At 32.8% G+C, this 14,905-nt stretch overlaps 1 protein-coding gene across 1 annotated transcript; it reads right to left on the reverse strand.

Moving 5' to 3' along the window:
* Nucleotides 1-182: 182 nt before the first annotated feature.
* Nucleotides 183-6,792, reverse strand: LOC125592304 (protein RNA-directed DNA methylation 3-like). The gene is made up of 16 exons (XM_048767104.1): nt 6,466-6,792; nt 5,663-5,916; nt 5,418-5,573; nt 5,182-5,340; nt 5,008-5,091; nt 4,846-4,913; nt 4,407-4,769; nt 4,277-4,331; nt 4,053-4,205; nt 3,795-3,938; nt 3,617-3,725; nt 3,382-3,531; nt 3,244-3,298; nt 3,088-3,155; nt 1,814-2,904; nt 183-1,729 (listed from the first exon to the last, which is right to left on the reverse strand). The coding sequence occupies exons 1-16, from the start codon at nt 6,677-6,679 to the stop codon at nt 467-469; spliced, it is 4,386 nt and encodes a 1,461-aa protein (XP_048623061.1). The 5' UTR covers nt 6,680-6,792; the 3' UTR covers nt 183-466.
* Between the last annotated feature and the right edge of the window lie 8,113 nt (nt 6,793-14,905).

Consider the following 14,905-nt stretch of genomic DNA (forward strand, 5'->3'; position numbering starts at 1 on the left):
TAGTCAACGTCAAGAAGCTTATATATATTCTTCCGTCTTCTGCCATTAACTAATTTTTACAAAACAAAAAATGATGTTGCAATAAGAAAACATCCGAGTAGGAGTGTGAAACTGTCAATAAATCAAAATGTGATGGGCCAAAATAATCACTGCTAGTAAGCATCCATAGTAGATAAAGGGAATGAAAATGAAACTCCGATATGTCACAAAAGTCAACAGAGCTACATAACCAGTCCTTGTCTCCTTGATGAGCCTTTAGTCACGGCCATAAACAAACCTAAGAGTTTTTCAAACCTCGAGGGTCATTAACAATAACAAGAGAAAGCCCACAGAAGACTAAAAAGAGAGACACTTCGTAGCGTTTCAACTAAACATGGGCTTATAGACTAGATAGAGAGATAGTGAAACCTACTTACAAGTCACTTCAGGACTTTTTATTACCATCCGGATTTTTTTTGGCTCCGGTTCACCACGCAGAGCCACTTGATGACGATGCTCCTGCGTTTGTTTTGCCTCCCCATGCATTATCAGCTTCTCCACTCGTTTTAACATCATCACTTGGCTTTTTGCCCCAACCATCATTGTTGTTTCCTGCATTCTCCTGATCATTAGCGGTTCCCCAAGCTGCTGCTTTGTTTTCATTGCTTGGCTTGTCACCATCACCAGCAATGGTTTCCTTCTTTGAGTTACTACCCCAGGCTCCACCAGCATTGGTTTCTTTCTTGGAACTAGTATCCCAGCTACCCCAGTTTCCACCAGCTGATGATGAATCAGATGGCTTTGCACTGTTTGAATCCTCTCCCCACCCTTTTTTCCAGTCTGATCCACCACTCTGGTTGTTGCTCTTCCAAGTGGTGTTTTCTTGATTGTCTCTCTTCCAGCCAGAAGATTCAAACGAGCGTCCTCCTCCATCTCTACCTGATTGGTTTCTACCTCCGCGGAAACCTCCTCGGAATCCCCCTCCTCTTCTTCCTCCAAACCCACGACCACCACTCTGTTCTCCCCACGGTTTAGAACCGCCATCATCTTGTTTGGACCAGCTTTGTCCTCCACCACCATCGTTGTTCTGCTTACCCCAAGCAGAACCACCACCACCACCCTGTTGACCCCAGCTTGAACCGCCGCCACCACCAGCATCATTTTTCTTCCCCCAGCTAGACCCTCCGCCGTCACTGCCTTGCTTTCCCCAGCTCGATCCACCACCAGCATTATTCTCTTGACCAAAGCTTGAACCACCACCACCAACATCACTTTTCTTCCCCCAGCTAGAGCCTCCCCCATCACTGCCTTGCTTTCCCCAGCTTGAACCGCCACCACCAGCATCATTTTTCTTCCCCCAGCTAGAGCCTCCGGCATCACTGCCTTGCTTACCCCAGCTGGATCCACCACCAGCATCCTTCTCTTGACCCCAGTTTGAACCGCCACCACCAGAATTATTCTGCTTGCCCCAGCTAGATCCACCACCAGCATCATTATCTTTAATCCAGCTTGAACCGCCGCCACCACCAGCATTATTCTGCTTGCCCCAGCTAGATCCACCACCACCACCAGCATCATTATCTTTACTCCAGCTTGAACCGCCGCCACCACCAGCATTATTTTGCTTGCTCCAGCTAGATCCACCACCAGCATCATTATCTTTACCCCAGCTTGAACCGCCTCCACCATTGTCTTGCTTACCCCAGCTTGAACCGCCACCACCACCTGGTTTACTCCATGGAGCTTGATCCTGAAACATTCCAAATGTACAAATATGAGAGAGTTCAACATACTACAAAAACAGCAACAACAAAAGTTTTTCTTTCAAACTAACCTCCGAATGACCAAAGGATCTTCCCCTCCCAAACTGATCCCTACCACCTCGACGACCGCCACCTCTTCTACCACCAAACTCACGTCCTCCCCTATCAAATGTTTGTTCTGGGTACCCTCCATCATCCTTTTTACCCCATGAAGATCCCCCATCGTCCTTTTTGGCCCAAGAAGAACCACCATCTTTGTTCCCCCAAGAATATCCACTCTCAACCTTTTTACCCCAAGACGATCCTTCATCCTTATTACCGTCATCCTTTTTGCCCCAAGACGATCCTCCATCATCCTTGTTACAGTCAACCTTTTTACCCCAAGCTGATCCTCCATCATCCTTGTTACAGTCAACCTTTTTACCCCAAGCTGATTCTCCATCATCCTTATTACAGTCAACCTTTTTAACCCAAGATGATCCTCCATCATCCTTATTACCCTCAACCTTTTTGCCCCAAGATGATCCTCCATCCTTGATAACGTCATCAACCTTTTTACCCCATGAAGATCCTCCATCGTCCTTCTTACCCCACGTTGAGCCTCCATCATCCTTCTTACCCCAAGAAGACCCTCCATCATCTTTAACACTGTCGTTCTTCTTACCCCACGATGATCCTCCCTGGTTCCCGTCAGAGCCTTTATCCTGTTGCCCCCAGGAAACTCCCTCTTTGTTACTTGCGCTGGAATTTCCATCTTTGTTGCCCCAAGTAGATTCTCCATTTCCTTTTCCCAAATCAGAATCTGATCCCGTTTTCTTTCCCCAAGAAGATTCTTCTTTCTTCTGGCTTGATTCTTCAACTAGTTTACCCCATACTGAGTCATCGTTTTGTTTGTTACCATCAGAGCTTCCACCATGCTCACCCCAAGAACCTGAATCTTCAACATTGGAAGTTGAAGCTCCTTGTTTTCCCCAAGAAGCTTCAACTTTTGGAGCACATGCATCTCCCCAAACACCAACAGTGCTAGCTTCAGGAGCAGGCGGTTTACCCCAGGCATTCCAACCACCTGATTGATCACCAGCAGAGTCAGGTTTGTTCTCAGCTGCTGTGTTGCCCCACGTTGAAGTGTTATCTTCAGACGTGCCTGCTCCTTTTGCCCAGTCTACCAAACGAGAAAGATGGAAAGTTACAAGAATATTAGCTGACTAATCAGATAAAATAAGGAAGCAGGTTAGAATATCTTATAAAGTGTTCATATGCTTCAAAGCATCTAAGTTCAAAGACGCATGTCATGTGTACTTGAAGTCAAACTGAGTGAAATTGAACGTAAGCAAGAAACACCAACCTCCATTGTTGCCTTCTGTTGTTCCAAGCATGTCAAATTGTTGAAAGGAACCCATCCCAGCATCCACACTTTATACAAACAGACATAGTGTAAGCGAAGTTGGCATTTAACAGAAACAGCAATGAATGATACAATTACATAAAGGAAGAAAAGTACCTCGTACTTGGCATAGTATTTCTATCACGAACCTCAGCAAGATGCTCACTTTTAACTGAAGCACACGATTGAAAATATTCAGAAGCACAGCAGAAAGTATTGAATCGAAGTCAAAGGTGTTAACACATGAAAACAAACCTGTGAAAATTTTATGCTGGGAATCGAGTTTGACTGTAATATCAGAATAACGCAACCCTATTACACGGCAGAGATAACCCTTCAGTGGACCTACACGTATCCTCAGCTTTTGGCCTATAGAATACATGCTACCTTTGTCTCCCTGGTTGGCTGCATATGATTATCATTCATGAGAAGACTAAAAGGGCATTAATAGAAGCTAGGTAATAATAACTCTCCAAACAATAATACATACAGTTAATGTATTTCTCCTTGGGCTGCTGCTGCCACTCTTTTTCAGGAGATAGTGGCGATTTCGGAGAGGATGTAGAATCTCCAAAAGCAGAAGCGTCAAATCCACCAGTCTGAGAGAAAAAAAGAATGTCATTAGAACATGAAGATCTGTCATTTGCAGGGACTGGACTATATCGTACCTTGTCATTGGATTCTTCAGTAAAAAGTTTAACTTTCTCACACGATTGTGATTTGCAACACAAGTATCCACCATTTTCTTCCTCACCCTCCGCATAAAGAAATATAATCCCTCTGTACACTTGCCTCACAGCTCCTTGTTTACCCTGAAATTGTATTTTATGCATCAGAAGTAAGAAGCTTTTACACAATTTCACCACCAAATCATGTGAAAGAAAAGTGCTACAGAAACAAACAGGATGATAGATTAATAAATATACCTCAGATGGGCCTTTGGCTATCTTCACAACATCACCGATCGAAATCTGTTTGTTATTTAGATCCAGGGCAGAAAATTTTGAATCGAACGGTTCCTGCATCTCCTTTTTTCCAACACTGACTACAACAGGTCCATCAGAACCTTCTTTCAGAACCTGGTATCATGCAACTCATCAGGGACAGGCCATATAGTGAAATATGAGAAGTTGAATAACTAACTACATACCTTGTAACCGTCACCTTTGTCATCCACTCCCACAATCAGACCAAAGTCTTTTCGACTACAAAGGGAAAGAAATGAAGTGATTAACATATGAAATTACAACAAAGAAGCAAAAGTATGGACGAGTCCATACCTGAAACAAACTAGATTATATAACTCATGGCTACTCTCTGACTGAGATTCTGAAGATCCTTCTCCTTTTCCACCCCCTGATGCTTCTCCTTTCTCAACCCCTTTGCCAGCGGGAATACTCTTCTTCTTCTTCTTTTCTTCACCATAAATTTCGGAAATCCACTCCACGTCACCAGTTTCTTTCTCTTCTAAAGGAGTGAATTTTAGTATCTCCTCCTTTGACGGTTTAACCCCACAGGAAGTGAGTGAATCCAAGGATACTTTTTTGTACACGAAGCCATCTTTCAGCATCAGGCTATCAAGATGCTCAAAAGTCATTCCAGTGTCACGATCACGTCTCACTTGAATGATGGGTCTGAACTCCCTGTGAAAAAAAATAGGAGACCAGATATATTAATAATTGTTTTACCAAACGAGAAGAAAAGATCAAGTTTTCTTACTCAAGCTCGCTTGAGCTGATCAATCTTGGAGCTGGGTTCAGGCCTTTTTGGACAGCAACACCTCCACCCTGCACAAAAGGTTACAAAGCAAATGATAACCTAAGGAACATATGTAGAACACACGACAACTGTGGTAATAGAGCGTGGAGATAGGGTAGATACATATTTTTGGGTCAGTGCCGCTATATCAATCCTTGGAATCAACTTTATCAGAGCTTTTCCCCGAGTGTCACTCACAGCCACAACCTACGAGTACATAGAGCATAACAGTTAGTAAGCCTTAAGAAGACAACAAGATGGAAAGAAAACATATAAAGAAACCAAAGGAAATTGTACCTGAGCAAGATCTCCTTTGTATTTACCACTCTTAATACGAGCCCATGTTCCCTCGGAAAAGGTTTTGGTTTTTCTTTGTACAGTAAGCAGATGTGGAGCTTCAGATTTAGGAAGTAGCATCATCCGAGTGGCGTAGATGCCATTCAAACTCATGCATGCCTAGGAAAAACGAAAATCAGAATATCATACACGTTATAATAATCCCAAAGTTTACATACTCTCAAAATGTTTATTACCTCAAGAACATCCTGTTCCTTGTCAGCTTCTATGAAGATAAACCCCTTGACATGCTCCACAAAGAACACGGACAAGATCCGTAGTTTGGTCCCTATCTTCCGCAGCTCTACAAATTTGTGCATGAGACAGAAGACTGAATGCTTCTCCCTTCCAATCTACAAGCATAAAACCAAATGAAGTCAGCAGAAGCAAAAAAACATATTGGGTTAAAGCATAAGCAGAAGAAGCCTAAGTTTTCACATACCGCACACTTTATTTTCCATATCGGAGGATCATGAGCAGTAGGAACAAGAGCATCCATCTCGATGGAACTTTTCACATCATCAGCAGCATATCTAACAAACCCAGAACCAGGCTTGTATCTTTCTTCCATCATTCTATCGTAGTCATCCTCATTCATCTCCTCTTCCTTAGGGAAAACAAAGGAAGAGCTGCCTTTTCCCTTTCCCCCCTTGTCATCCTTTCCACTTGTCTCCACCTCAGGCTCATCTTCCATATCTGATTCAAAACGAGTAGTTAGAGAAAGATGACAACTTTCGTCAATTTTTAGGCACGCAAGCCTTAAAATCAAGACATAACAGCTCGAAACTCAAACGAGAACTAACTAAAATACAAACCCGAGTCTCGCAAATTAGCAATTCCAAACAAAGATAGGAACTTCACATCAAATGTGACAAAAACAGAGTCCCACACTAGACGAAACACTACAAAACAGCTCGAAACTGAAGCGAGAACTAAACTTAAACACAACCCTAGTCACGGAAATTAGCTATTTCAACAAAGATCGAAACTTTATCAGATAACAATCTCAGTGCGGACGAAAACAGGGTCCCACACTAGACGAAACAGCTCGGAACTAACTCAAAACACAAACCCTAATCTCGTAAATTAGGGTAACCAGCAAAGATCGACACTTTACCAAGTAAAGATCTCAGTTAAGACAAAAAAACACAAACCCAAATCATCAAATGTGACAAAATCGGAGTGGCGAAACCAACATTCACTCAGCAACGAAACGCATGCAAGAGAGGAAAAAAACGAAATTACCGTTAAATAAATCATCCATGTCGCATTCCTCGTCGGAGCTACCTCCATAGTAACCAACCTCGGCGGATTCCTCGAAGAACTGAAGAACCCCTGGTTTTTTACGCTTACTGCTAATCCTCAAGCCTTCGTCTCTAAACTCGACTCCTCCTTTTCGTTTCTTTCCGGAAGAGGATCCAGCTCCGGCGATCTGTTTTCCCTTTCCCTTGCGATCCATCTTTCTTCGCGGTGGTGGGTTTTAGGGCTTTCTCTCACAGTTTCATTCTACTCCGAGAGAGAGTGATGAAGAAAGCTTTTCGTCTGCAGCGTGTTTGTGTATGATCGTACGACCTTTGACTGGGTCTTCTTTTAACTCTTTGAGGCCTTTTGGGCCTGTTAAAAAAAGCCTTTTAACACTAGAATCTGCGGAGTAAAAAAAAAAAAGAGGATAAATATATTTGTGATTTGCCCTCGTATTTCTCTATAATTGTGGTTATGCCCTCGAATTACTCCATGTTTATGGTTATTCTGTAATGATGTGTTTGCCCTATGGTTGGTCTATAATCAATGTTGTACCTACAGGCGGAGCTAGGAATTTCTTCCATGGGGGTCAATATTTACAAAACAAAAAACTTTTAAGCTAGATGGGGATCAATATTTAACATAGCTGTCTAATAAATATTAAAGAGTGTGCAAAGATTAAGATTTAGTCCTAAAACAAGGGGGTCAATTGTACATATGTTAACCAAATCTTTCATTTTATACTAACAAACTTCATATATAAACAGAAAAATTTAGAAACCATGGGGGTCAGCTGACCCCCCTCCTCGTCACGTAGCTCCGCCGCTTGTACACTCGCATATTTATAATTTTGCAGTTACCCTCAATTTGTTCTATATGGTTTTACCCTCTGTGTGGTTTATATTTTTATGTTTACGCACGTCGTTTGTATCATTACGGTTTAACTCAAACGTAAAACTCGAAGCTCAGAGTCTTTGTAATGTACCAAAACAAGCAACAAACGTATCATCGTGAGGCCCAGGCCCATTTTAAATTTTCTTCATGGACCAGAAATAAGAGCAACATTTGGGGTAGAAAGAGTACCTATCAAATAAAATACTAATAATTTGAGTATAATTTTACTAACACCTTAATTTTAAATCAGAAAAATAAATCAAACCAATAATGTAGTAACATATGGAAGAACTAGAGTAATACAGAGAAGAGAATCGATTCTTTAGGAACAATCGTCTCTTCTTCTCTCTCCCAGTTTTCCAATTATTTTTATTTTTTAAATTTGTAGAACCGGTGTAACATACATGCGATGCGCATGCTCTAATGATGCTCTAAGTCTCTCACTTAAGCCACTGAAAATAACATGTGCTTAACTAATAGTATGATTCAGGTTTAATCATTACAAAATACAGCATATCTTAATAACATTATGCCATTTGACACGAAAACATCCTGTATTTGTAATTTTAGTATTTTACCAAAACACGTCTTTCACTTAATGGGTTTGACACTTTTATGGATGGATAAAGGATTATTTTCTTATCAAACTAGATCTCGATCCGCGCAACCGGACGGATGTTTATTTTTATTTATTTTTATATAAATATTTTGTTTTCAATTCTACATTGGTATATATTAGTATAATATATATGAGGTGCGTCTATCACTTTTTAAAACATAATAATTTTATCGTATATTTTTTTATTGAATTGGTTGTTTTCATATCACGTTTTTTTTTGTTTGGAAAAGATTGATAGTTATTTAGTTCATATAATGTAGCAGACATATTATTTAGTTCCTATAATCTAGAAAGTGAATTATTTAGATCTATAATAATAATAAAATTAGATATTTAATGTAACATGACTTCCTAGTAATAGGTCTATTTTTTAAAAAATTACACATGAGTCAAAGTTGTGACTTCTCTTTTAATATATAAGACTAGATTTCGACCCGCACAACCGTGCGGGTATTATTTTTCAGTGGATTAAATTTAAAAATAATTATTTATTCAAAAAATATTTAAGAGTGGTTACGTTTTTTTTTCAAGTTTATATGATATTATTTGCTCATATCGGTAGTATAACTTTAAGCAAAATTTTAGCATAGTATAACTCATTTGTCATTTAATGAATTTATGATTTTTATTTATCATTTTCATTATTTAATTATAATATTTTCATTTTACATCAAAACTCATCATATTTTAGGATAATTATAATTTAAAATGTTAATTTTTTGGATTTTTTCAAAACATTTCTAAAAAGATCTTTCAAAGAAATGACAAAAAAAGAAAGATCTTTCAAAGATTTTGTTATATTTTTTTTAGAAATATTGAGTTGCATTTCAAATAAAAAAGTAAAGATATAAAAAGATATTCTAACTAAAATATGAAAAAAAAATTAATATAGTTCTTAGGAAATGGTCTTGATAAAAAAATCACACATGAAAGAAGTCATGACTTCTATTTTAATATATAAGACTAGAGTTTAACCCGCGCAACCGCGCGGATATTTTTTTTATTTTTATTCATCAAATTTAAAATTAAATTATTTTTTAAAATATTTTTATATAAATTTGGTTTTGATCCCCATCTTTAAAACATATAATTTTTTCAACAAAATTGTATATAATAAAAAACTCAAAATTATATAGATATTAAAGTATTTCATAAGAATTATGTGTTTTATGTTTTGAAATTTTTTTTGTTTTAATTTAATTTTTATATAAAATATAAGTATGTACTACCAAAATAGGATAAATAATATTTTAACTGCTTTTGCATTTATTATAATAGTTTCAAAAAGAAAATTAAAACTATTAAGGAGGAATTTTATGTGTAACAATATTTTAACAGGAAAATTAGGATTTATTTAATATTTTCATTTATTGTTTAAAAGTTATATTTAGTTGTTTATTATATTGAGTCTTGATTTATCAGGAAATTTAGGATTTATTTAATATTTTCATTTATTGTTTAAAGAATATTATATTCAAATCTTATATTATTTTGGTTGAATAAATTGAACTGAACTCATTAGATTTGATGTATATGAAAAATTCGTCAATTTATATAAATAAATTGAACGAATTCATTATATTAAATGTATGTATGTTGATATAAAAATGGGTAAAATGTATGTATGTTGATATGAGTAAAGGGTCCGTAGTTGTTTTGTAGAGTTGTTATGTAAATATAAAAGATAATTAATAAAAAAAAACAATTGAGGATGGATACGGTTACATATGATGTTGTATTTATTTGATAAGGTAGACGACTACGTATGATATATATTTGAAAAGGGGAATTAATATATTTGGAATTTAGGATTTTGTTATGTAAATATAAAAGATAATGTAACAATATTTTAGGGAAATGTCCATTTTAAAATATCACACATGAGAAGAATTGTGACTTCTCTTTTAATAGATAAGACTAGATATTGATCCACCCTCGAGAGGGCGGGTATATTTTTTGTTTTTAAATTTTTTACCTAAGATAATTTATATGTTTTTGTGTTTGTATAATCATATTTTTGTATGATATGAATTTAATAGAACAGATAAATTTTGTAAATATATTAGATAAATCAAGTTTCATAAGTATATAATTGTGTATTTTTGGTACCATATATGTATTTTTTGTAATCATATTTGTGTTTTTATCTGTGATCATATTTTGCGTTTTTTTTAAATGATTAGTAAAGTATTTTGATAATTTTATTAAATTCGCTGACAAAAAAAAGAGTTGTATTAAATTTATTATATTGTTAAACTATACACCATAGCCTTTTAACACATTAATATGGTACTTAATTTTCAAACAATATTTTTTAAACGTAACAAACCCTTTATATAGTTTTGTTTAGTAATCTATACTATTATTTGAGAAGTGATTTTGCTTAGTTATCTTCTTCTCCATAATTTTAGGTAATTTTGATTATTTGTCATTGTTTATTGTTTATTTGTCTTATTTTTCATAATTTTAGAAACTTTACTTATTCTTTATGTTTTAATAATTTTAATTTTTTCTTATTTGTCATACTCTTCACAGTTTAAATTATATATATATATATATTTCATATTCTTAGTAATTTTAATTCATAATTTTATTTATTTATAATAAATAATTCTATGTGAGATTTTGCTTACTTGTCATATTTTCCATAATTTTAGGTAATTTTGATTATTTGTCATTTTTTTACTGCTTATGTATCTTATTTACTATAATTTTAGGTAATTTACTTATTTGTTATGTTTTGATAATTTTAACTTTGCTTTTTTATTATGCTTTTCATATTTAAATTAACTCATTTATTTGTCACATTTTTAATAATTATATTTGATAAATTTATTTATTTGTCATATATAATTTTAGGTGATAATTTTTGTTTTTTTTTAATTTATCATGTTCTCTATGATTTTAAGATATCTATTTTATTAAAACAGGAACATGACCTATTGATATAGGTATGATCTAACTATTTTAATACAATTATTAAAACCTCTTATTAATCATTTAAAAGAAATACTATACAAAAAAAACACAAATATGACTAAAAACACAAATATAAAATTTAAATTTTAAAAAAAATATATAAAACAAAAAATAAACCCTCCCTTTTAAGGACGGATCAAAATCTAGTTTATTCTATTAAAATAAAAACATGACCCATTGATAAAGGTTATCTCCAACCAATTTATATCTATAAATACTTTCGTCTTAGTGGACTACCAAAAATAAAGGCAACAAGTATAATCCCAACTCCCTTTTAATAACCGTTTGATATTATCAACGAATCATTTTTTTGTGATCTTCCCACATGAATTTTTAATCATCTGTGTTTTTTTACCTTCAACCATATATTACACGTGTCCACTATTATGTTCACCATTGTGTTTTTGGTAATGGGGTTCAAGTAGATTTAATAAAAATAAATATTCATATAAAATCATTTACTTTAACCCATTTCAAATAGATTATTCGATTAAAAATATTTATTAAATGTGATTTTATTTAAAGTTAGTAAAGATCAATTAACCAAATGTATACATATATTTAACAGAATATGTTAAAAATATTTTGGTGCGTGTTAGTTTTGATATTGGTTTTCAGATATAATACTTTAAAAACGTTCGAGTATATACGCAAGGTCTAATAGAGTATGAGACTTTGATTTTCAGATCGATTCCGAGTCAGAGTTTTTAGGTACAAATATTCTTGACTAATTATATTAAGAAATTACTAAGAAAATATAATATGTCGCAAACTTTAGGAATAAAGTCTAAAAATAATTTCTGAAATGCATATAGCACAAGTGTATAGTTATGCAACTTGACATATTTAACATAGTTATCAAAATTATATTAAATTAAATTAATATTAAACTCAAATATAATTACAAAAAATAACAAAAATATAAAAAATTAAATTTCTCAAAAAAACCAAAACAAAAAATATACCCGCCCTTTAAAAGGGCAGGTCAGAATCTAGTTTTGATTATATTTTATGTTTTATTATTTTGAAAAACTTAAATGTCATATTTTATGATTTAGGTTGATTAATTATATATACTATTATTTGAGAAGTGATTTTGCTTAGTTGTCATCTTCTCCATAATTTTAGGTAATTTTGATTATTTGTCATTTTTTATTGTTTATTTGTATTATTTTTCAAAATTTTAAGAAATTTACTTATTCTTTATGTTTTAATATTTTTTTTATTTGTCATGCTCTCCACAGTTTAAATTTTATATATATATATATATATATTTCATATTCTTAGTAATTTTAATTCATAATTTTATATATTTATAATAAATAATTCTTAGTGAGATTTTTCCATATTTTGCCATAATTTTAATTCATAATTTAATTATTTTGAAAAACTTATTTGTCATATTTCATGATTTAGGCTGAGTCATTATTTTTAATAAATAATTTTTAAATTTTTTAGTTTTAAAACATTTTTAGTGATTATTTAATAAATATTCACATTATATTCAGGGATAATTATGATTAACGAATATTATCAAATTTTAGCAATAATTTTATAGTTTTCATCTTATGTTTATTTTAGTTATATAAAATCAGTTGATGTTTGTATTAATTGTTTTTAAATGACGTTTGTTTCTAATTTATATCATCGAATTATCTTACCAATCAAAAATATGAGTTTAAAGAATGCAATCTTTTGCCATTATTTTTTTTTACAAAACAGCTTTTATTAGACATATATAATTATTATTTTTAATTTATAAAATTTTAGTTAAATAGAAATATGTTTTTAATCATTGTAGATTTTGTTAATATGTGTCACTACAAACTCCGATAAAAGGAAATTCATATAAAATGCGAATAAATTTTTAATGAAGAGGTGATAGGTTTTATAGATTTATCTTTTATGTTAGTTTACAGTATTAATAAAATTTTATTATATTATTATGATGATGATACTTTTATATGTGTGGTTTGGTGATAGAATAAATGAAAATGTTTGTAAGTATGAACACGTTTTATCTATGTTGTGTTGGAGTAAATAAAGTAAATTATATCTTCTACTTAATTTAATATTTGAAATTAATTAAAAAATCAAATCAAAATTAAAAATTATGTTAAAATTTGATTTATTTGGATATATATTAGTCCGCACAAGTGTGCGGGTCATCATCTAGTAAATCAGTAATTAAACAGACAGATTAAATAACTGCAATTTTTTTTTCATAAATTAGAATTACTTAATTTTGTATAAAATTATAATTACATCATTATTACACATTATATTACACATAATAATTTGTATAGAAATTATAAATGGGTTATGTAAATCAAAATCCGTGGCCCAATTTTAATGGGTTTTGTAACTGTTTCCCTGTTCTTTCAATATTTATAAGAGGATGGCGATAGAAACGATTGTGGGGAAGGAAAAAGTTTTTAGTTAAAAAAATTGTTGGAAAATATGAGGGCATATTTTACGGGATTAAGGAGTTAGATGACCAAATTTCGAAATTGATTTTAGAATAATTGATTTGATTCCTGGAATGTTCTTGTTTTATTGGATAAATAATTAAAAAAAATAGATATGCTCCATATTATTAAGATACGATCGATTATTAACTATGGTATTAAGGTTACATATTATTAGCTATCGATAATATGGTGTTAAAGTCCAGAAAAATATATTAGTTGCTAATTTAACTGATAGTAAATAATGGTCCCAATTAGTAGGAAAAAAAATTGTAAAAAAAGAAAATTAGATATAAATAGAGGTTCCCTGTATTATCGCTGTGATTATGATGTGGGGATTACTTTAGTTTGTTAGCCGTGTAAAGGATAAACTAAAGCTATTAAGGAATAGTGGTTACGTTGGAAAATTATATAAATGGGTGGTTATGTTCGAAAATGATGGATGCATGTATTGTTGTCATTAATTGTTGGATCCAACTTTTATCAATAGGTCACACAGGTGTTTTAATAGAATAGATATTGTTATTTTAACAGACAAATCAAAAGCTGTTTGTTGTTGGGGTAGATTCCTACTAAATATTGTCGAATGTCTAAAATGGATCTGCCTTTATTGAGGGATTTCTCAAGTAAACTATCTTGCTAGTTTTTACTTTATGATTAGACCATGCATAGAAAATAAATACAGGCGAATATTTTTGGTCGAGAAATATTGTTTCAACTTTAAAATAAAATAAAATTAAAGACAAGATGCTTGACTCCACGTGAGATCCAAGTCACAATGTTTAAATGACCTAAATCACGCATTCCTCAATAAAATGGCTCTAATCAGCCCACAGTTTTGGAACAAAACAAGTCAGAGGAACTGGATTCAACCGTATATATATTTATTTTAATTCAGTTCACATACTATAGTACTATCCTTGTAGACCATACACTACAGTACATAACCTCTAATCATAAAAGATGATGTTTTTCATTTAACAGTTTGAAACAAAAATACTGCCTCAATTTTAAAAATTTAGGTGTTTTAGTAGGCTAACAAAGGTTAGTGAAAGTTTTCTGAATTTCTGATGGTTTTAAAAAGATTCAGTATCTCTACAAGCAGGAAAGAAAGCCTTTGTATTCTAAGTGTTTTATGATATGAAAATTTTACAAAATCGAATGTCTAGCTTTTTTTTGTCGTCTATTCATAAATCAGGTCAAGACCATGTCTAGCTTTACTAAATAAATATATACTTTTTAGAAAATTTAAATAAATATATACATATGCAAGATGTATAACTTCTGAAGTGCATGTGCAGCATTGTAGGGTATCGTGTTGAATAGTATGATGAAAAAGTGTTCAATAGTATTATTAATTATTTTACATAGATTTGCCAGAATAAATTTGGAGAAAATCAGAAATACCTATAAGCAAACAAAAAAAAAAAATCAAAAATACCATGAGTCCATGACGTACGGGTAAACACTATGACAAAATAAA

The sequence above is a fragment of the Brassica napus genome, chromosome C9 (genome assembly GCF_020379485.1).
Source record: "Brassica napus cultivar Da-Ae chromosome C9, Da-Ae, whole genome shotgun sequence".
NCBI classification, from domain to species: domain Eukaryota; kingdom Viridiplantae; phylum Streptophyta; class Magnoliopsida; order Brassicales; family Brassicaceae; genus Brassica; species Brassica napus.